This window comes from Mixophyes fleayi, chromosome 1 (genome assembly GCF_038048845.1).
Source record: "Mixophyes fleayi isolate aMixFle1 chromosome 1, aMixFle1.hap1, whole genome shotgun sequence".
Taxonomy (NCBI): domain Eukaryota; kingdom Metazoa; phylum Chordata; class Amphibia; order Anura; family Limnodynastidae; genus Mixophyes; species Mixophyes fleayi.
This window is the reverse complement of record NC_134402.1, coordinates 463157191-463180675: the sequence shown is the minus strand read 5'-3', so window position 1 is coordinate 463180675 and position 23485 is coordinate 463157191. Positions and strand designations below refer to the sequence as shown.

Here is a 23485-nt window from a genome sequence, read left to right as displayed (position 1 = left end):
GAGAAGCAGTAGGTGGATATGGGGTATGCGTTGATTTGGTGGGCGGAGGAGTGAGTGGACAGGAGTTTCTAGGAGGGGTTAGGTTAGGCAAGCAGGCAAGGAGTTCCATAGGGGGAGCAGCATGGGAGAACTCCTGCAGACAGGAGGGGGAGGATGGTTATAATAGGGGAAGAGTTGAAGGTCAGAGGCGAAGTGGAGTGGTGAGCTGGGGTGGAATCTCGTAACAAGGTCAGTGATGTATGGAAAGGAAGTGTTAGTGAGGACCTTGCAGGTAAGGGTCAGCAGCTTGAACTGAATTGTGGAAGCAATAGGGTGCCAGTGATGGTATTTGCATAGTGGGGCAGTGGATGAGGAGCATCGGGAGAGGAAGATTAGTCTAGCTGTAGCATTCAGGATGGATTGTGGGAGAGGAAAGGCAGAGCAGAGGAGGTTACAGTAGTCAATGCAAAACAATTAGCAAGTTGACCATAGTTTTAGTTACTTTCTGAATGAGCAAGGGGTGTATTTTGGAATATATGTTCAAGAAAAGGAGGCAACTGGATGTGAGGGGAGAAGATGATTGCAGCTTCAAGGATGACAGAGTCAGCGTGTGTGGAACAGGGCAGTGACTTATGTTGTCGAATGTGAGGGAGGTGTGGGGAGGAAAGTGACATCAGTCGTGGGAAAGATAATAAGCTCATATTTAGACATGTTAAATTTGAGGAAGCGTTGGGTCAACCAAGTGGAGATGGCGGAGAAGAAGTTGGACACGCAAGGTAGGAAAGAGCATGAGAGGTTAGGGGGGGGGGATGTAGATTTGGGTGTCATCTGCATAGAGGTGGTAGCGGAGACCTATGGAGCATATGTGTTCACTGAAAGAGGAGGTGTAGAAGTAGAGACACTGAAGGAGTGTTCCAAGATGTCAGAGGCAAAACCAGAAGAGGGCCGTGTCATGAAGGCCAAAGAAGTGACGGGTGTCAAGGAGAAGAGAGTGATTGACAGCGTCAAAGGTCTCGGAGCGGTTAAAGAGTATGAGAAGGAAGAAATGGCCATAGTTAGAAGTAGGTCATTGGTCGCTTTGGTTTGGTTTTAGTTGAGTTAAGAGGGTCAGTGAGAGAGTGAGGAGAGGACGGGAGTCAGACCGTTTAAGACGAGCTGTTCAAGAATTTTTGAAGCAAAAGGAAGCCGAGAAATGGGGTAGTAGTTGGAGAGAAACAAAGGGTCAAGACAGGTTTTCTTGTGAATGAGGGAGATAAGGCCCTGTACGCGGGTGAAGTGGAAGTTTGCAGAGGAAAGAGGTCGAGGTCGTTGCGGCAGAGAGAATTGAATGGTACAAGACGTGAGGCCAATATTACCAGTTGCTTTTTTATGGAACCCAAACTTCCCATTTCTTATAAGGATGTCAATGAGACAAAAGAGAATTCAGAATGTTAGTGTGTGTTTTAATATCACATATCTCTGAATAAAATGCTCTCTCTGTTCAGCCAGTTCATATAGCAGTCACTTATACTGTACATTCACATAGCTGTCACTTATACTGCACTTCCACATAGCTATCACTTATACTGCACTTCCACATAGCTGTCACTTATACTGCACTTCCACATAGCTATCACTTATACTGCACTTCCACATAGCTGTCACTTATACTGCACTTCCACATAGCTGTCACTTATACTGCACTTCCACATAGCTGTCACTTATACTGTACATCCACATAGCTGTCACTTATACTGCACTTTCACATAGCTATCACTTATACTGCACTTTCACATAGCTGTCACTTATACTGCACTTCCACATAGCTGTCACTTATACTGTACATCCACATAGCTGTCACTTATACTGCACTTCCACATAGCTGTCACTTATACTGCACTTCCACATAGCTGTCACTTATACTGCACTTCCACATAGCTATCACTTATACTGCACTTCCACATAGCTATCACTTATACTGCACTTTCACATAGCTGTCACTTATACTGCACTTCCACATAGCTGTCACTTATACTGCACTTCCACATAGCTGTCACTTATACTGTACATCCACATAGCTGTCACTTATACTGCACTTCCACATAGCTGTCACTTATACTGCACTTCCACATAGCTGTCACTTATACTGCACTTCCACATAGCTGTCACTTATACTGCACTTCCACATAGCTATCACTTATACTGCACTTCCACATAGCTATCACTTATACTGCACTTTCACATAGCTGTCACTTATACTGCACTTCCACATAGCTATCACTTATACTGCACTTCCACATAGCTGTCACTTATACTGTACATCCACATAGCTGTCACTTATACTGCACTTCCACATAGCTATCACTTATACTGCACTTCCACATAGCTGTCACTTATACTGCACTTCCACATAGCTATCACTTATACTGCACTTTCACATAGCTGTCACTTATACTGCACTTCCACATAGCTGTCACTTATACTGCACTTTCACATAGCTGTCACTTATACTGCACTTCCACATAGCCGTCACTTATACTGCACTTTCACATAGCTGTCACTTATACTGCACTTCCACATAGCTATCACTTATACTGCACTTTCACATAGCTGTCACTTATACTGTACATCCACATAGCTGTCACTTATACTGCACTTCCACATAGCTATCACTTATACTGCACTTCCACATAGCTGTCACTTATACTGCACTTCCACATAGCTGTCACTTATACTGCACTTCCACATAGCTGTCACTTATACTGCACTTTCACATAGCTGTCACTTATACTGCACTTCCACATAGCTGTCACTTATACTGCATTTCCAAATATCAGTTATGCTATGAGTAATTTTGCTGGGGGCCCTTATTCTGGGAGCTTTTATGCTGGGGCCCTTATGCCAGAGGTATGTAAGTAAGAATTGTGGGTAGAGGTAGGCAGGTAACCATGTCGGAACACCCAGTACTGCATATTTGTGGTTTGGGGCTCTTTATTGTTTACACCTATTGTGCTCTTATTACAGCTTACCCCTTTCGACAACTCCAAGGTTGTGGCTTCTCGTGACCTCTCTGTTACACCCGGTATGGAGAAAAAGCAGATGCAGCGGCGCAGAACACTGGTCTGGTTCAAGGAGACACAGGCCAAGAAGGTGCTGGACGATGGAGCCTTCCCCCCGTGGCTGCATGGGATGATTTCACGCAGGTAATATGTCATGACATTACCGGACACATACACCGATCAGCCACAACATTAAAACCACCTGCCTAATATTGGGTAGATCAAAACAGCTCTGACCAGTCGAATCATGGTGGTACCTCTGGCACCAAGACGTTAGCAGCAGATCCTTTAAGTCCTGTAAGTTGTGAGGTGGGGCCTCCAGGCACATCCCCCAGATGCTCAACCAAATTGAGATCTGGGGAATTTGGAGCCAAGTCAACACCTTGATCTCTTTGTCATGTTCCTCAAACCATTCCTGATATTTCAGCTTACATTATCCTGTGGAAAGAGACCACTGCCATCAGGGAATACCGTTCCCATAAAGGTGCATCCTGGTGCCTTCTCTTTCCCACACATACCGGTCACCACCTTCCATTGCTACATGGTCCAGTTGTGGCACATTGTATGCACAGCATTGTGATGCTCTGTGTGATCTGACACCTTTCTACCATATCCAGCATTCACTATCTCAGCAATTTGTGCTACAGCAGCTCTTCTGTGGAATTGGACCAGGCGGACTAGTCTTCCTTCCCACACTTATCAATGAGCCTCAGGCGCCCATGACCCTGTCGCTGGTAAGTAACCACTGCATATGGGAACACTGCTGTTTTGGGGATGCTCTGACCCAGACATCTAGACATTACAATTTGGCACTTGTCAAAGTCGCTCAGATCCCTACATTTGCCTATTTTTCCTGCTTCCAACACATCAACTTCAAGAACTGACTGGTCACTTGTTGCCTAATATATCCCACCCCCTGTCAGGTGTTATTGTAACCAGATAATCAATGTTATTCACTTCACTTGTCAGTGGTTTTAATGATGTGGCTGATCAGTGTACAGCAGCACAGTATGAGGCATGAATCACTCAGGTAACATGACACACATGACAGTACTATGAAGCATATCAAATCACACATGTAACATGACATGACACACAGCACAGTATGAAGCATGATATCACACAGGTGAGCTTGCACACATGACAGTACAATATTAGGAATGATATCCTGTATATGACATGACGTTACCAGACACACACAGTAGCACAATATAAGCCATGATAGACCCACCTGTGACAGTAATTATTATTCATATGGGGATTGCAGTTAATATTTATTTAGTTTACATCTAATTGATTTAATAAATTTAATATGAATCTGTGTGACTGCAAATATTCCAAGACTTCAGTCAGTCTATCGGCCCCCCCTCTGCTCCCCACTCGGCCTATCAACCCCTCCCCCCCCTCTGCTCCCCGCTCCGGCCTCTCAAACCCCCCCCCCTCTCCTCCCCGCTCCGGCCTCTCAAACACCCCCCCCCTCCCCTCTGCTCCCCGCTTGGCCTATCAGCCCCCCTCCCCTCTGCTACCAGCTCGGCCTATCAGCCCCCCTCCCCTGCTCCCCGCTGCTCCCCACTCGGCCTATCAGCCCCCCCTCCCCTCTGCTCCCCGCTCGGCCTATCAACCCCCCCTCCCCTCTGCTCCCCGCTGCTCCCCACTTGGCCTATCAACCCCCCCCCCTCCCCTCTGCTACCCGCTGCTCCCCGCTTGGCCTATCAGCCCCCCCTCCCCTCTGCTCCCAGCTCGGCCTATCAGCCCCCCTCCCCTGCTCCCCGCTGCTCCCCACTCGGCCTATCAGCCCCCCCCCCCTCTGCTCCCCACTCGGCCTATCAACCCCCCCTCCCCGCTGCTCCCCGCTGCTCCCTGCTTGGCCTATCAGCCCCCCCTCCCCTCTGCTCCCAGCTCGGCCTATCAGCCCCCCTCCCCTGCTCCCCGCTGCTCCCCACTCGGCCTATCAGCCCCCCCCCCTCTGCTCCCCACTCGGCCTATCAGCCCCCCCCTCCCCTCTGCTCCCCGCTGCTCCCCACTCGGCCTATCAACCCCCCCCTCCCCTCTGCTCCCCGCTTGGCCTATCAGCCCCCCCTCCCCTTTGCTCCCAGCTCAGCCTATCAGCCCCCCTCCCCTGCTCCCCGCTGCTCCCCACTCGGCCTATCAGCCCTCCCTCCCCTCTGCTCCCCGCTCGGCCTATCAGCCCCCCCCTCCCCTCTGCTCCCCGCTCGGCCGATTAGCCCTCCCCCCCCCCCCCCCCCTCTGCTTCCCGCTCGGCCTGTCAGCCCCCCTCTATGAGGACCGTCCCTCTTCTCCCCGCCCAGCGACCCCTGTCTCTACGATGTGTGTATATAGCCATGAAAACGTGAGGTATTGGTTGATATTTTGAGATGTTTAATGTTGGGTTACCCAATCTCTCTCTTATACATTGTACAATTAGGGACGCAGAGAATTTACTGTTGGATAAAGAATTTGGTGATTTTCTTATTCGGATCAGCCAGACCCATGCAGGTTACATATTAAGTTTCAGGTAAGTGTCCACAGAATTGTATTTCTTCTTATTTGAATAGTTTAAATAGTTGTAGGAAAGGATCGATTTTTATAAACAAAATTACACACAGCTTACAAGTAAATTCTCTGAATTCATGATAAAGGAGAAAGACTGGCCCAAAGAGCTAACACTTAGTTGGTCATCCTATGATTGCCGTGTATAATGCTTATCTATTTTACAGAATGAGTTAAAGTATTTCATTAGAATTTGTAATGTTGGCTTTGTCTTTTGTGTCATTAAAAATTTATTATCAAATTTGTAAAGATAATATTGACGCAGTAATGTCTTATATGTTCATGTGTGACTGTAAGATGTGAAAATGTATCACACTGAATAATATATTATTTAATGTAAAATAAATGTGTCTGCATTCTGCCAGGGGCCAGGATCGTTGCCGGAATTACATGATTGACGTACTCTCCAATGGCTGCTATGTTATTCTGGGAGAGGATCGCGCTCACCCCTCCCTTAGCGTTCTCGTGAAATTTCACCAGACAGTTGGAATCCAGCCTTATGGGGAAGTTCTGAGAGAGCCCTGTGAAAAGGTAACGATAGAGGACAGGATTGGGAGGATGTAAGATGGAGAGCATAGAGGGACAGTATAGAGAGGATGGAGGGACAGGATAGGGAGGACGGAAGATACACAGTATAGGGAGGATGGAAGATGGAGAGCATAGAGGGACAGTATAGAGAGGATGGAGGGACAGGATAGGGAGGATGTAAGATGCAGAGCATAGAGGGACAGTATAGTGAGGAAGGATGACAGTATAGGGAGGAAGGAGAATAGAGTGACAGGATAGGGAGGGCGGAGGAGGGAGGGACAGGATAGGGAGGACGCAGGCTAAACAGTATAGGGAGGATGTATGATGGAGAGCATAGAGGGACAGTATAGGGAGGATGGAGGATTAATGACAGGATAGGGAGGAAGGAGAATAGAGTGACAGGATAGGGAGGAAGGAGAATAGAGTGACAGGATAGGGAGGATGGAGAGTACAGAGGGACAGTATAGGGAGGACAGAAGATAAACAGTATAGGGAGGATGTAAGATGGAGAGCATAGAGGGACAGTATAGGAAGGATAGAGGGACAATATAGGGAGGATGGAGGATTGATGACAGGATAGAGAGAAAGGAGAATAGAGTGACAGGCTAGGGAGGATGGAGGGTTCATGATAGGGAGGGAGGTACAGTATAGGGAGGATGGCGAGTATAGAGGATAGTGGACAGGATAGGGAAGATGGAAGATAGAGAGTATATAGGGACAGTATAGAAAAGACTGAGGCTAGAGGACAGGTTAGGGAGCATGTAATTTTGGGGCGGTGGAGAACAGAAATTTGGGCTGCTACAGAGAATCTCAAGGGAAAGGAATTATCAGTAAGTATAATTCCCATGTTTCCTCTTCCATCCTCCATGGCAGCCATTAAAATGGGTTGTACCCAAGTTATAATAGTAGGGAGGATATACAAACACTAGATCAGCCGTATATGCTTTTTAATGAAGATAATTTTATTAAGCAGCTGTCTGGAGAATATATTTCCCAAACTGGACATCAGCAAATGACATCACATCCAGTAGAAAATGTCTGTTGAAGGTGTGGAAAGAGATCTACTGTTGAGAACTGAGCCCTATGTGCCCAGAGGTTGTCACTGCTCTCATAGAGTGAACCCCTAGGAGATCTGGCATCTTACCTTCTGTAGGCCTATATAATGACAAGTCCCTCTGCTCTACTTATGTACCAAGAAATAGCTCTGACTATATCCAATATGTGTAGTTTCTATTCTCTATCATCAGCTGATAGGTAAGAAAGCTCCTTATTACTACTTTATCTGTGTAAACGTTCAGAAAGGGCTCTTTGCACAGCTTTTAGTTCTCCAATTCTCTGAATAGAAGTAATTGCCACTAGGAATATCACCTTCGGTGTAGGACACCTTAAGGAAACCTCTTGTAAAGGTTCAAAAGGTATCTGGTATCAGAGTGTTGGGACCTATACTGAGTGCAACAGAGGGCTTAATGGAAGGACAAATTCACTTTACTGCTCGAAAAACAACCTGATACTAAAGTCTGAGTCTGAGGCTAACTTGGTGTAAAGAAATGGGAGCGGTGTATGGAACCAGAGTTGCAACTCATTCTAATCCATATCCGAACTGTTCTTTTTAGTACCAGTAATGGAAATATAACACCTTGAAAAAGCACTTCAGGGGTTAAATTCCAACTCCACAAGGAATACTCAGGAGTTGAGTGAATTTAAAACACCATTGTCCCATCTGTTTGCTCCCTATTGTCCACTAGTGAGCTCTACCAGACAGCCAGGAGCTGGGCCCAGCAGGGGGTCACCTGAGGGAGAGCTGGGTCCAAACCACAAACAGCTGGGAACAGATTAGATTTTAGGTCTAATCTATAGGTCAAAGATTTTCAGCATGGAGAAGCAGGTCTTTGAAGCAAGTGATGTTCATTTGCTCAAGTAGTCCTAAGAAGGAAAGTTAACACCCCAGTCTGTGGTACTAGCGATATTTCCAGAAGTATAGATGGTACAAGAATGATACATTCAGTGCAAACCAGTGCTGTTTTATACAGTTTTGGGTACAGCCTCACGGGGTAAGCCAGTCCCCTGAAGTCTGAGGTATTTTTAGTATCAGGATGCATTATGGTTTTCCAAACATGGATTTACATGCAATGCAAAGCTAACAATATCTACACTTATCTGTGATATCCTAAAACTTGCTGTGATTTCCTGTATCCTGTTGTAGACACAGAGGATAACTAACAGCAAGTCTCATTAAACCTTCGTGTGCCTTCAAGTGTGTTGGACACTCACATCAAAAGGTCTAATTAACATGAGAGTAACATGGGGCCTTTCTTCGGACAGTTGCAGAATACATATTTCCTCCATTCAATTGATAACTTGAGAATTCCCAAACGAAAGTTACAAAACCACAAACAAGACATTTCCACTACCAAAATACACAAAAGACTTCTTCAACAAAACTTATTGCATCAGAAATTAATGCAATTCCTCTACAAAGTGTCACACGAAATAGTAAGATCAGTACATTACAATGATATAAAGAAGCACCCTGCGCTATTTCCTTTAAATAAATTTATACCATAAGTAATTTATAAGTGATCCAGACAGACTCCTCCCCCCCTTGGCCATGCGGGCAACCAGTGTGCCATGTCCCCGCGATTTGGCTCCTGGTCCACAGTCTCTTAGTGTTACCGGTGGTGACCCAGGGGACCCTGCTTTTCTTGCCGAGGCAGTCCATCTGCATTGCTGTGAGCTTTTCCTTGCTTGTGAATTATGTGAAAGTCATAAATTTGAAGGGCAATGCTCCAGTGCCCTTGTTTTCCCCTGAGGTGTGTTGTAGTCACTTTAAAGGATTATGATTAGTCACCACAGTAAAATTGTCATCCATACAAATAAGGTTGAAGTTTTTTCAATGGCCAAACATTCCTTCTCAATTGTGGCATACCCCACCTCCCGGTTTATCAGTTTTCTGCTCAAATAGTTCACAGGGTGCTCCTGCCCATCTGGCCCCACCTGTCTAAGTACTGCTATATTGTACAATATAGTCCTTGTCATAATTGGGTGCCAACAGTACAGGAGCATGAACCAGGGCTTCCTTTAATGATTAAATGCCATCTCACAAGCGGGTGTCCAGTCAACTACTTTGGGGGGTTTCTTAGTGATATCTGTCATGGACTTCAATACAGTACTAAAGTCTGGAATGAAACGTCTGTAGTAGTCTGAGGTCCCTAAGAAGGCCAGTACTTGACTTTGGGTTGTGGGCCAGGGCCAGTCTCGGATTGCCTCTAAGCTGGTTCTGGCTTAACCCTACCTCCCCCACACGATGACCCAGGTACTGCATCTCTGACATCCCCATTTGACACTTGTCTGCTCTGATGGTCAGACTGCCCACTGAATTTTCTCTAGCACTTGCTCTACATGTTTTGGATGGTCCTCCCACTATTTACTGAAAATGGCAATGTCATCCAAGTAAGCCTGTGCAAAGCCTTTACACCCTTCCAGCAGGTGATCAACCACACGCTGGAAGGTGGCTGGCGTGTTCTTCATTCCAAATGGCATGGACTTAAACTCGAACAGGTCCAATGGGATGATAAAGGCCGACTGTTCCTGAACCTCAGGGGTTAGCGGTATCTGCCAACACCCCTTTCTCAAGTCAAAGGTGGAAATATACTTTGCCCCAGCTAACACGTCTAACAAAGCGTCAATTTGGGGCATGGTATAGGTATCAGACACAGTCACCTCGTTCAACCGGCGGCAGTCTACGCTAAACCGCGTTGTCTTGTCCTTCTTGGGAGTCATACATATATACTTTCCTTGGCCCCTGGTGAGACACGATAAGCGGGCTGCCTAATTGGCCTATGCTCACCAGTGTCCACATGGTGCACCACCAATGAAGTCCGATTGGGCTTCTTACTGAACAAAGGGCCACAGCACTGCCTCAAGCTGCTCCCTCTTGCAGGCACTCAACTGCTCATCCCAGCCCACTTCCTCTACACCACCTTCACCTCTGGCATTCACAAAGAGGTCAGGTAGTGGGTCTTTTCCTGGTTCCTCAGTCGGTAAGCAGCAAACGTCTGCTACTGACTCCACACGCTCGTGTTATGCCTTCAAGCAGATGAGTCACTCCTGATATAATTAGGGACAGGTATTGTTCTGTGGTATACAGCAGAGTTTGTTAAAACAGGAGAGATCACAATCTAGATACATTTACATTTAAATACACAATGCCGTCCTCTGTAATTAAACATCCAGCTCACATCTAAACAAAGATGAGTCGCCTGTATATTCATACAAGACTGGTGGACAATTACCCTTTTGCCTAGACTGAAACAATGGACTAATCTGCAACATAACGATACATGCTGGCAGACCTTTTACTACTTTCAAAATAGAATATACACAAGTCTAAATATGACTGAGAAATATGGGGAATCAGAGGACTAGAAAAAGTATATGTTTTTTTTTTTTTTTTTTATAATTCTTTATTTTAAATGGTCAAGCAATACAAGGCATACAGGATACAAAATCTGAAAGTTACAGTGTGTACATAAGAAGACAATTACATTGTAATGAGATCCACGAAGGACATCCACAGGGAGTATATGTTTTTATAGTCCGCAGTTGACAGGTTGAGGTGATATTAATACCTCATTTCCCCACAAGGACCTTCTGCCCTACCTCAAACACTCTGGCATGCTTACCCTGATCATACCAAGTCATCTGTTTTGCTTGTGCTGCCTCTAGGTTAGCCTGCTCGAGCCCCGTAAGATTCTCTAACCGATCTCTGAGCTTCAACACATACTCCACCAGAGAGACATCCTAGGTGGGTAGCTCCCCTTCCCAAGACTCCCGGAACAGGTCAAGAGTTCCATGGACTCAGCGGTCATATACTAGTTGAAAGGGGGAGAAACCGGTAGACTCCTGCGGCACCTCCCGATAAGGAAACAGGAGGTGCAGAATGTAGCGTTCCCAGTCCCACCTCTCCGAAGTTACAAATGCCCGTAGCATGTGCTTCAGAGTGCCATTGAACCACTCGCACAATCCATTAGTCTGGGGATGGTAGGGGGCAGTACGGAGTTGCCGCACTCCGCATTTTGCTAAGACACACTAGACCAGTTCATTCATGAATTGTGTCCCTTGATTTGTTAGGATCTCACTAGGGAATCCTACTTTGCTAAATACTCCTAGCAGCGTGTCTGCTAACTTTTCCAGGACCGTCTTTCCGACTGGGCACGATGTGTAGATGCCCGGGGGCCCAAGGCAGGATGAAAATAAAAAACCCTGTAACAAAAACAAAAAAAATCTTACGTTTTGCGGTTACCTCACCGTTCAGGTCAGGTGGCGATCCGGCACCCTCTCTGGTCCCCTCTTCCATGCTGCGGTCGCAGTGAATGTCGGGCGTGATGACATAATCACGTCCGACATTCACTGTGAGCGCAGCATGGAGGAGTGCAGAACAGCGACAGAGAAGAGAAGGGAATTGGACTCTGAGAACAAAGCTTTGCAAGGTAAGTTAAGGGGGACTTCAATAAAAAAGTGATATATATATATATATATATATATATATATATATATATATATATATATATATATACACACACACACACACACAGAGTCAGGCCCATAAATATTGGGACATCGACACAATTCTCATATTTGGGCTCTATACACCACCACAAAGGATTTGAAATGAAACTAACAAGATGTGCTTTAACTGCAGACTTTCAGCTTTAATTTGAGGGTATTTACATCCAAATCAGGTGAACGGTGTAGGAATTACAACGGTTTCTATTTGTGCCTCCCACTTTTTAAGGGACCAAAAGTAATGGGACAATCGACTCCAAAGCTATTTCATGGACATGTGTGGGCTATTCATTTCATCATCAATTAAGCAGGTAAAAGGTCTGGAGTTGATTCTAGGTGTGACATTTGCATTTGGAATCTGTTGCTGTTGACTCTCAATGTGAGATCCAAAGAGCTGTCACTATCAGTGAAGCAAGCCATCATTAGGCTGAAAAATCAAAACAAACCCATCAGAGAGATAGCAAAAACATTAGGTGTGGCCAAATCAACTGTTTGGAACATTATTAAAAAGAAAGAATGCACCGGAGAGCTCAGCAACACCAAAAGACCCGGAAGACCACGGAAAACAACTGTGGTGGATGACAGAAGATTTTTTTCCCTGGTGAAGAAAAACCCCTTCACAACAGTTGGCCAAATCAAGAACACTCTCCAGAAGGTAGGTGTATATGTGTCAAAGTCAACAATCAAGAGAAGACTTCACAAGAGTGAATATAGAGGATTCACCACAAGATGTAAACCATTTGTGAGCCACAAAAACAGGAAGACCAGATTAGAGTTTGCCAAACAACATCTATAAAATCCATTACAGTTCTGGAACAACATCCTATGGACAGGTGAGACAAAGATCAACTTGTACCGTAGTGATGGGAATGTAACGGATTACTGGATATACTACAATCTAATATAGCTGGCTTACCTGAGGTGCGGAGTCTAATGATCTCCCCGGTGTTTACCAAGAACCGCCGCAAGGCGGGATGGGCTTTGCTGCCAGGAGTTGCAGGTCGCGGTCCTCAGGCTCACCCTTAGATGTAGTGCAGCGTAGTAGGAGCAGGAGTAGCGTAGTAAGACGGGCCTGGTCGGTACACAGAGAGGCAATGCAGACGGATCAGAAGGCAAGCTCGGAGTCAATCAGGCCGGGTCGGTACACTGGTCACCAGAACAGAAGAGTAGTCAGCAAGTCCGGTCGGTACACAAGGACTGGAGATGAAGGATAGTCAAACAGGTAGGGGTCAATACACAGGAATCAGCAGGAGTCTAGGAGACAGGAATCCACAGGGAACAGGAGCCAGGAACAAGAGATGTTGCTCTGACACTCACCGAGTGTCAGAGTGAAGATTTTATGCTGACAGGTTTGAATTCCCCGCCTCCGGGTTGCGGTCATGTGACTGCCGAACCCGGAAGTCCGGCATCCGGACCAGCGGCGGAGAGAGGTAAGTCCGTAACAGGGAAGAGAAGAGTATGGAGAAGGAAAGGAACTGCTCATGATCCAAAACATACTACCCCATCAGTGAAGCATGGTGATGGTAGTGTCCTGGAGTGGGCATGTATGGCTGCCAATGGAACTGGTTCCCTTGTATTTATTGATGATGTGACTGCTGACAAAAGCAGCAGGATTAATTCTGAAGTGTTCTGGCAATATTATCTGCTCATATTCAGTCAAATGCTTCAGAACTCATTGGACGGCGCTTCACAGTACAGATGGACAATGACCCGAAGCATACTGCAAAAGCAACCAAAGAGTTTTTTAAGGCTAACAAGTGGAATGTTATGCAATGGCCAAGTCAATCACCTGACCTGAATCCGATTGAGCAAGAATTTCACTTGATGAAGACAAAACTGATGGGAAAGTGCCCCAAGAACAAGCAGGAACTGAAGATATTTGCAGTAGAGGCCTGGCAGAGTATCACCAGGGATGAAAACCCTGGTCAAAAATCAACATGGGACCATTATTCAGATAGCTGCAGAATATACATTCACAAAGAAAGTCACAAAACCCCAAACAAGTCCTTTCCCCACATCACAATACACAAAAGACTTCCTTATTGTATTAGATATATACCTCAGAGAAATCATGCATTTTCTCTAGCAAGGTTAAAACAAACAAGTTTCTTCCCTGGTCTCGGAAATAAAGATTTCCCTTACCAAAATATACACAATATCAAAAATAAGTGCATTTGCAATTATATAAATAAGCGCCCTGCGCTGTTTCCTTTAAATAAATTTATACTATAAGTTACTTATAAGTGATCCAGTCACAACCTGTCCTCCCTAACTTCAGCTGCAAGCAGGAAAATACACAGGGGAAGAAGAGCAGATGCTCTATATACTATAGTATACTACCTGGAGGTGTTTCTAATTTCCTGTTTCTACCCAAACCTAGAAGGGACAATCCCATTGTAAAGGATGGATGGAAGAGGAAACACATCATTTTATTACTGTGATGATTATTTTGTAGTTTAGAAATTTTTAAAGGAACAGGAAAAAATGTTCTAGAACAATTTCCAGCATCTGCAGGAGGTCAGAGGGAGAACTTCACTTGGCAAGACATCACTGGAGTACTATGTAGAACAGGAACCTCTGACCAGGAATGTGCAAAGACATCGGGGGGTAGGCATCTGATGAGGAACGTGCACTGTGGGAGAGATCTAGATAGTGGGCATCTGATGAGGAACGTGCACTGTGAGAGAGATCTAGATAGTGGGCATCTGATGAGGAACGTGTACTGTGAGAGAGATCTAGATAGTGGGCATCTAATGAGGAACGTGCACTGTGAGAGAGATCTAGATAGTGGGCGTCTGATGAGGAACGTGCACTGTGAGAGATCTAGATAGTGGGCATCTGATGAGGAACGTGCACTGTGAGAGAGATCTAGATAGTGGGCATCTGATGAGAAACATGCACTGTGAGAGAGATCTAGATAGTGGGCATCTGATGAGGAATGTGCTGTGAGAGAGATCTAGATAGTTGGCATCTGATGAGGAATGTGCTGTGAGAGATCTAGATAGTGGGCATCTAATGAGGAACGTGCACTGTGAGAGAGATCTAGATAGTGGGCATGTGATGAGAAACATGCACTGTGAGAGAGATCTAGATAGTGGGCATCTGATGAGGAATGTGCAGTGAGAGAGATCTAGATAGTGGGCGTCTGATGAGGAATGTGCAGTGAGAGAGATCTAGATAGTGGGCATCTGATGAGAAACATGCACTGTGAGAGAGATCTAGATAGTGGGCATCTGATGAGGAATGTGCAGTGAGAGAGATCTAGATAGTTAGCATCTGATGAGGAATGTGCAGTGAGAGAGATCTAGATAGTGGGCATCTGATGAGGAATGTGCAGTGAGAGATATCTAGATAGGCATCTGATGAGGAATGTGCAGTGAGAGATATCTAGATAGTAGGGATCTGATGAGGAACGTGCAGTGTGAGAGATCTAGGTAGTAGGCATCTGATAAGGATCGTGCAGTAGGAGAGATCTAGATAGTAGGGATCGGATGAGGAACATGCAGTATGAGTGGTCAGAATAGTAGGATTTTTGATAAGGAATGTACAGAGATTTGGGGTATAGGTATCTGATGAACGTACAGTGTGAGAAGACGGAGAGCAGTGAAGTGACCAGGAATGTGCAGTGTGAGAGAGATCTAGATAGTATCATCACGATGATGATCTAGATAGGCATATGATGAGGAACATGCAGTGTGAGAGGAGGGGGTCGTAGTGAAGTGACGAGGAATGTGCATTGTGAGAGATCTGAGCAGTAGGCATCTGATGAGGAACGTGCATTGTGAGAGATCTGAGCAGTAGGCATCTGATGAGGAACGTGCATTGTGAGAGATCTGAGCAGTAGGCATCTGATGAGGAACGTGCATTGTGAGAGATCTGAGCAGTAGGCATCTGATGAGGAACGTGCATTGTGAAAGTTCTGAAGAGTAGGGATCTGATGAGACATGTGCATTGTGAGAGATCCTGGAAAAGGTTTCTCATACAGATAACTCTTTCTTATATAGATAAATAACTGGGAACCCGACTATGAGGAGTTAAAGTTTCTGAGGAGAACATTGTCACTGGAGGGGGAGAATGTTACATCGCTTAATAGTCCTTCTGTAAGGTCTTCATCTGACCATTCAGGCTACAGGAAGTCAGTTGAGTCGTCTCGTCTGCTCCCCCACCTCCACAAGTCAATTCGTCGAGCCATGCATGAAATCCAACAGGTGAGAACTTCTCTTAGAGGGTCCGTCCAGGTGAGAGTTGCTTTATAAAGAAAGTGGAGTAAGGTGTGTACAGCTGTGTGGGTTTCATTTTAAATTCTTTGGTAGCCAAATTACTAAATTATGTTACTAGAGTTAGAAGAACTTTCGCCACCATGAGCTACAGATTGCTGCATCTTTGTCTGATCATACTTGAGAACTTATTTAGAGTTGAATATGCACCTTTAACATACATAGTAAAATATGTATGCAAGGAAACTTGTGTCCATATGTAGAGTTTAACACATCTTGCAATGTGAACAAATTAAAAAAAAAAAAAAGAGGCATCTTAGTGTATGTGTAAGTGGGTGTGGTACGGTAAACCGAGTATGATAAAGCCGATAGCCCGACAAGGATTACCCGACCGTCACTTTTCCTACATACTTGTGAAGCCGAATGTTTATTATAGTGATTTGCAAGAATTCTGATCATATAACAGGGTGGCAGCTGTAAATGAGGTAACTTTTAAACCCAACAGTATTACCTATGCCGGCGGTTCCCAAACTGTGCGCCGCGGCTCCCAGGGGTGCCGCGGCGCTGTCTCAGGGGTGCCGCGGGCCAGCCATAAAAAAACCAAACAGAAACACTTACCAATCCGCGTGGCGCCGGGACCCAGCATCCTCCTCTCTCACGCAGCTGTCATATCAGTGACAGCTGCTGCGTGAGAGAGGAGGATGCTGGGTCCCAGCGCCGCGCGGATTGGTAAGTGTTTCTGTTTGGTTTTTTTTATGACTGGCGCGCGGCAGAGGGGCAAAGTGAGAGAGGACAGAGGAGAGTGACAGGAGGGGACAGAGGAGAAGGACAGCGTGACAGGAGAGGGACAGCGTGACAGGAGAGGGACAGAGGAGAGTGACAGCGTGACAGGAAAGGGACAGAGGAGAAGGACAGCGTGACAGGAGGGGGACAGAGGAGAGTGACAGCATGACAAGAGGGGGACAGAGGAGAGCTACAGGAGAGGGACAGAGAAGGACAGCGTGACAGGAGGGGGACAGAGGAGAGGGACAGCGTGACAGGAGGGGGACAGAGGAGAGTGACAGGAGAGGGACAGGGGAGAAGGACAGCGTGACAGGAGAGGGACAGCATGACAGGAGGGGGACAGCGTGACAGGAGGGGGACAGAGGAGAGTGACAGCGTGACAGGAAAGGGACAGAGGAGAGGGACAGCGTGACAGGAGGGGCACAGAGGAGCTGGGACAGCGTGACAGAGGGCAGAGGAGGGAAACAGAGGGCAGAGGAGCTGGGACAGCTTGACAGAGGGCAAAGGAGGGGGACAGAGGGCAGAGGAGCTGGGACAGCGTGACAGAGGGCAGAGGAGGGGGACAGCGTGACAGAGGGCAGAGGAGGGGGACAGCGTGACAGATGAGCTGGGACAGCGTGACAGAGGAGGAGGACAGCATGAGAGGGGCAGAGGAGGGGCGACAGCGTGACAGAGGGCAGAGGAGGGGGGACAGCGTGAGAGAGGGTAGAGGGGGCAGCGTGAGAGAGGGCAGAGTGTCTGGATGCAGATGGGGCATTTTTGCATACAACTAAATAAGCATTTCTGTCCTGACCTAAATACTTACATACAATTTTTTGACCCAACTACTTCTAAAATAGGACTGCTCGGTAATTATTTTGGAGGGGTGCCTTAAAAAAATTATGCAGACTCTAAGGGTGTCGCGAACTGCAAAAGTTTGGGAACCACTGACCTATGCTCTTAAAGGAATAACTTATAGAGGTGCCGGGTTTACAATGTATTTTAGGAAGGGTTTTAAATTCTAGAGGCAGCGCCTCCTTAAATGATCCCTGGCTGGCTGGGACTTTTAGTTCCACAAAACAAAAATGGCGTCCATTAATTTTTTTCTTCTATAATCGCCATTATTACTATACAGCCACCGCCCAGGGGTATAGGAAAAGCCCTAGTGCTTTCAGAACTGGGCTGCTTATCCCTAGAGGGGGGCCCGCTCGTTTTTATGGCGGACCCCACTCCCTAGGAAATCCAGCCCAGTGCTGAACAGCCTGGGGTTGTTTGTCATTATGGCAGGGGGACCCCCTGCTATAGTGCCACCAACCCCGGCTGGTTTGCCTAGTGCTGGTTCTGTGGAAATTGGGGGGACCCCCCACAAATTTTTTCCCAGATTTTCCCGGAACCAGCAGTAGTCAGGCAGCACTAGGGTTAATACTGAATAGAGGGGGGGACCCCACACTTTTTTTTTTACTTTGATCTATTTTTAACACTTTTTACAACTGCCAGAGCTCCGGCAGTATGACAGACAGTGTAACAGTGATGTGTTTAGAGTACTCGCTGCTACAACACAGGAGAGTTCGCTAACACGGGAGTGTTTTACATCGCAGCAAAGCACCAGAGATGACCAGTGGTTTTGAGGATCAGGGTAAAAATCGCAGCTTGATACATTTGATAAATTTTGGATTAAAATCGCGGGTTAACACGCTGAAAAAATCGGACCTTGATACGGTCACCCAATGGTCCCATTAACAGATTGTGCTGTCATGGATTTATCATGTGCTAATGACGTATCTAGTGAATCCAGTTTTCTTTGGACCTATAAGTATTAATCATAGGGGAAGCTATTGTGAGTCTCTGGTTAAAAAGTATATAAATAACAATAGTGAAATAAAAAGTAAATGTATTTCTGCTGCTATAATGTTGGGAGACTATGACTATATGTAGACTTATATGACATCACTATATGTAGACTTATATGACATCACTATATGTAGACTTATATGATATCACTAAATGTAGACTTATGACATCACTATATGTAGACTTATATGACATCACTATATGTAGACTTATATGATATCACTAAATGTAGACTTATGACATCACTATATGTAGACTTATATGACATCACTATATGTAGACTTATATGATATCACTAAATGTAGACTTATATGACATCACTATATGTAGACTTATATGATATCACTAAATGTAGACTTATATGACATCACTATATGTAGACTTATATGACATCACTATATGTAGATTTATATGACATCACTATATGTAGCGTTATGACATCACTATATGTAGACTTATATGACATCACTATATGTAGACTTATATGACATCACTATATGTAGACTTATATGACATCACTATATGTAGACTTATATGACATCACTATATGTAGACTTATATGATATCACTAAATGTAGAGTTATGACATCACTATATGTAGACTTATATGACATCACTATATGTAGACTTATATGACATCACTATATGTAGACTTATATGACATCACTATATGTAGCGTTATGACATCACTATATGTAGACTGATATGACATCACTATATGTAGACTTATATGACATCACTATATGTAGACTTATATGACATCACTATATGTAGACTTATATGATATCACTAAATGTAGCGTTATGACATCACTATATGTAGACTTATATGACATCACTATATGTAGATTTATGACATCACTATATGTAGCGTTATGACATCACTATATGTAGACTTATATGACATCACTATATGTAGACTTATATGACATCACTATATGTAGACTTATATGACATCACTATATGTAGACTTATATGACATCACTATATGTAGACTTATATGATATCACTAAATGTAGACTTATGACATCACTATATGTAGACTTATATGACATCACTATATGTAGACTTATATGACATCACTATATGTAGACTTATATGATATCACTAAATGTAGCGTTATGACATCACTATATGTAGACTTATATGACATCACTATATGTAGATTTATGACATCACTATATGTAGCGTTATGACATCACTATATGTAGACTTATATGACATCACTATATGTAGACTTATATGACATCACTATATGTAGACTTATATGACATCACTATATGTAGACTTATATGACATCACTATATGTAGACTTATATGATATCACTAAATGTAGAGTTATGACATCACTATATGTAGACTTATATGACATCACTATATGTAGACTTATATGACATCACTATATGTAGATTTATATGACATCACTATATGTAGCGTTATGACATCACTATATGTAGACTGATATGACATCACTATATGTAGACTGATATGACATCACTATATGTAGACTTATATGACATCACTATATGTAGCGTTATGACATCACTATATGTAGACTTATATGACATCACTATATGTAGACTTATATGACATCACTATATGTAGATTTATATGACATCACTATATGTAGACTTATATGACATCACTATATGTAGACTTATATGACATCACTATATGTAGACTTATGACATCACTATATGTAGCGTTATGACATCACTATATGTAGACTTATATGACATCACTATATGTAGACTTATATGACATCACTATATGTAGATTTATATGACATCACTATATGTAGCGTTATGACATCACTATATGTAGACTTATATGACATCACTATATGTAGACTTATATGATATCACTAAATGTAGCGTTATGACATCACTATATGTAGACTTATATGACATCACTATATGTAGACTTATATGACATCACTATATGTAGATTTATATGACATCACTATATGTAGACTTATATGACATCACTATATGTAGACTTATATGACATCACTATATGTAGCGTTATGACATCACTATATGTAGACTTATATGACATCACTATATGTAGACTTATATGACATCACTATATGTAGATTTATATGACATCACTATATGTAGACTTATATGACATCACTATATGTAGACTTATATGACATCACTATATGTAGACTTATATGACATCACTATATGTAGATTTATATGACATCACTATATGTAGACTTATATGACATCACTATATGTAGACTTATATGACATCACTATATGTAGCGTTATGACATCACTATATGTAGACTTATATGACATCACTATATGTAGACTTATATGACATCACTATATGTAGATTTATATGACATCACTATATGTAGACTTATATGACATCACTATATGTAGACTTATATGACATCACTATATGTAGACTTATATGACATCACTATATGTAGACTTATGACATCACTATATGTAGACTTATATGACATCACTATTCTCAGGTGGAACTGGATTTTCTATGTAAAAGTAATCAGTAATCAAAAGTAATCTTCTAATAATAGGAAAAAAGTCATTTCTTTTGGGTGGTTTTCCTTATTTACCTGTCATAACATAAAGCATCCTCTACATACTCTGAAAGAAATATGATATATACTTGGCTTGATTAAGACATTAAAAGTTATTCCAAGCGAAACCGATGCATCTTCCAAACCATGACAAGGATGAGTCTGGTTATAGAGGTGTAAATCACTTCCAGTTTTGAACAGGTTAATGAGCATTTTTCTTTATTAAATATCTATTGGTTCAGAAATTGTGCCCCACACTTAATAGACCAGGTTGACCTGGTCTCCTCCCTGAGATATCTTCCTCATTCTGAGTATTGTTCCAGGACGCTCGGTCAGTGGTCTTCTTGGAGGACCTAACTGACTCTTAACACTACAACGTACGTTTTATCTTTCTGTCCACACAGCTCCCTCCTGCTCAACAATCAGAGATAACTGCACCAGAACCAGACCAGAGTCTTTGATGTAACTAGTGGATCTCGCCATCAAGTCGTGGAATTACTCATCTGCCGTGTTCTAGGGTTTATTAGAAAGGGCTGAATATGAACAACAACAACAACAGAGACTGAAAGGAGCTATGGAGAAGCAATGATGTATTTGGATAAAATAAAATGATGAAATGATCACAGCTCTATCTTCTATTGTCCCCTTTATATATTATTGAGTTGTTAAGTATCTTGTGCCCTGTAAGGAAAATGACAAAATATCTCCACTCCACTTCTTCTGCTTAATCCAAATGTTCTCTTTTACCTCCTAGAGCTTTTACAATCCCCCGTCCATTCTACCATCTTAGCCCTGCATTACTTATTCCCACGCCACTCTTCCGTTAGGTAGTCTAACCCTTTCCACGAAGCTGACAACTCCGACATGATTAGACCGAAGGTGACCTGCACCACAGTGTGGTAATAGTGACAGCTTGAAAAGGAGACTTCAAACTGTTCCGATGAATGAACATTCTTTAGACAGCCTAGAACATTGTACAGCCAGCGCCTCCTTAAATTACCAGCACGAATGATAGTGGGGAGCTTGAAACTGACATCATTGCAGGCTGCCGGGATGTTCAACGGAACTGTTTGACGCCTCCTTTTACCGTGTTGTCATGCATGTTACCTTCGGTCTAATCTTGTCGGGCTATTCCATGTCGGCATTGTCAGCTTTGTGATAATGACTACCACCGCTTCCCTTCCCCCTCTTCCTCTTCCTCTACTTTTTCACTCCTCTGCTTCACTTTCTACTCCCCCCCTTCCCCTTTTCCCCACACCTGCCTTTTACCTCCTCCCTCTTCCGTCTCACTCTCCTGCTTCCCTCCTACCTTGCTCCAGCCCTCTTACCCCATTACAAAGAGCTACTTGCGTTCTCTGCGCTTTGCACTGTTGTCTGGATGGTACGCCTTGTTCACTCCTACCTTCTACTCTCTGACTCCACAACCTCAAAGTGCACCTTGGTGGGCAACACAGTGGCCTAGTGGTTAGCACTTCTGCCTCACACCTCTGGAGTCATAAGTTTGATTCCCGAGGATGACCTTATCTGTGTGCAGTTTGTATGTTCTCCCCGTGTTTGCGTGAGTCTCCTCCGGGTGCTCCAGTTTCCTCCCACACTCCAGAAACATACTAGTAAGTTAATTGGCTGCTATCAAATTGACCTTAGTCTCTCTCTGTCTCTGTCTGTCTGTGTGTATATGTCAGTGAATTTAGACTGTAAGCTCCAATGGGACAGGGACTGCTGTGAGTGAGTTCTCTGTAAAGCGCTGCGGAATTAATGGTGCTATATAAATAACTGATGATGATGATGACTGCAGACTTCTGCAGAGAGGTGAAAAAATCTGATGAGGAGCAATTTGCAAATGTGTAATTATTACACCCAATTCCTAATGCTTTATTATCACCCCTTTTAATAAAATAACCTTTCTGTTTTTCAGTAAATACTGCTAAGTTTACCCTGTTTAATAACTCAATTAACTATGGGGGTGGCCCATCAGGATTGTCTGTACTGCATGTAGCAGTATTATATAGCACAATACTCGACCAACAGCCCTGAGCAGAGTGAAAAAGATTCTACAATATCTCATTATAATGACTCCACCTTCACTCCACCCTACTGCTCACCTCTGACTTCAAGTTTCTGCTCTTCCACAATATCCACACAATGGATGATTTCTGTTTGATAAATAACTTTTATAGATAGTGTTTGTTCTAACTGGTTGTTCTTATTGTTTCCCCTTTTATTAATCAGAAACCCTGTGATATAAAGCTTTTACTAAATATAATTATCTAACTGCCGATTGCAGTAGTCACCCCAGTGATAGCGATCTCTGCGCACCGCCATGCTCCATGGGATTGTCAAGTCCTGCTCATTACCCCCTCTACTATTTATCAGCATAAACTATGGAGAGCCCACAGATTACTCCTCCACAAAGATGAGGAAACAGGAATATGGTTTTTGAAC

General features: G+C 43.9%; 1 protein-coding gene across 1 annotated transcript in view; it reads left to right on the top strand.

The window, feature by feature from the left end:
• The window catches only part of LOC142110416 (myosin-IIIb-like), a 185895-nt gene extending 164227 nt beyond the window's left edge, over positions 1-21668 (top strand). Inside the window, exons 25-29 of the mRNA XM_075193765.1 lie at positions 2983-3161; positions 5443-5532; positions 5933-6098; positions 15665-15868; positions 21448-21668. Of these exons, the coding sequence (XP_075049866.1) occupies positions 2983-3161; positions 5443-5532; positions 5933-6098; positions 15665-15868; positions 21448-21504 (696 nt within the window). The 3' untranslated portion in view covers positions 21505-21668. The remainder of the gene's footprint in view (positions 1-2982; positions 3162-5442; positions 5533-5932; positions 6099-15664; positions 15869-21447) is intronic.
• The last annotated feature ends 1817 nt before the right edge of the window (positions 21669-23485 follow it).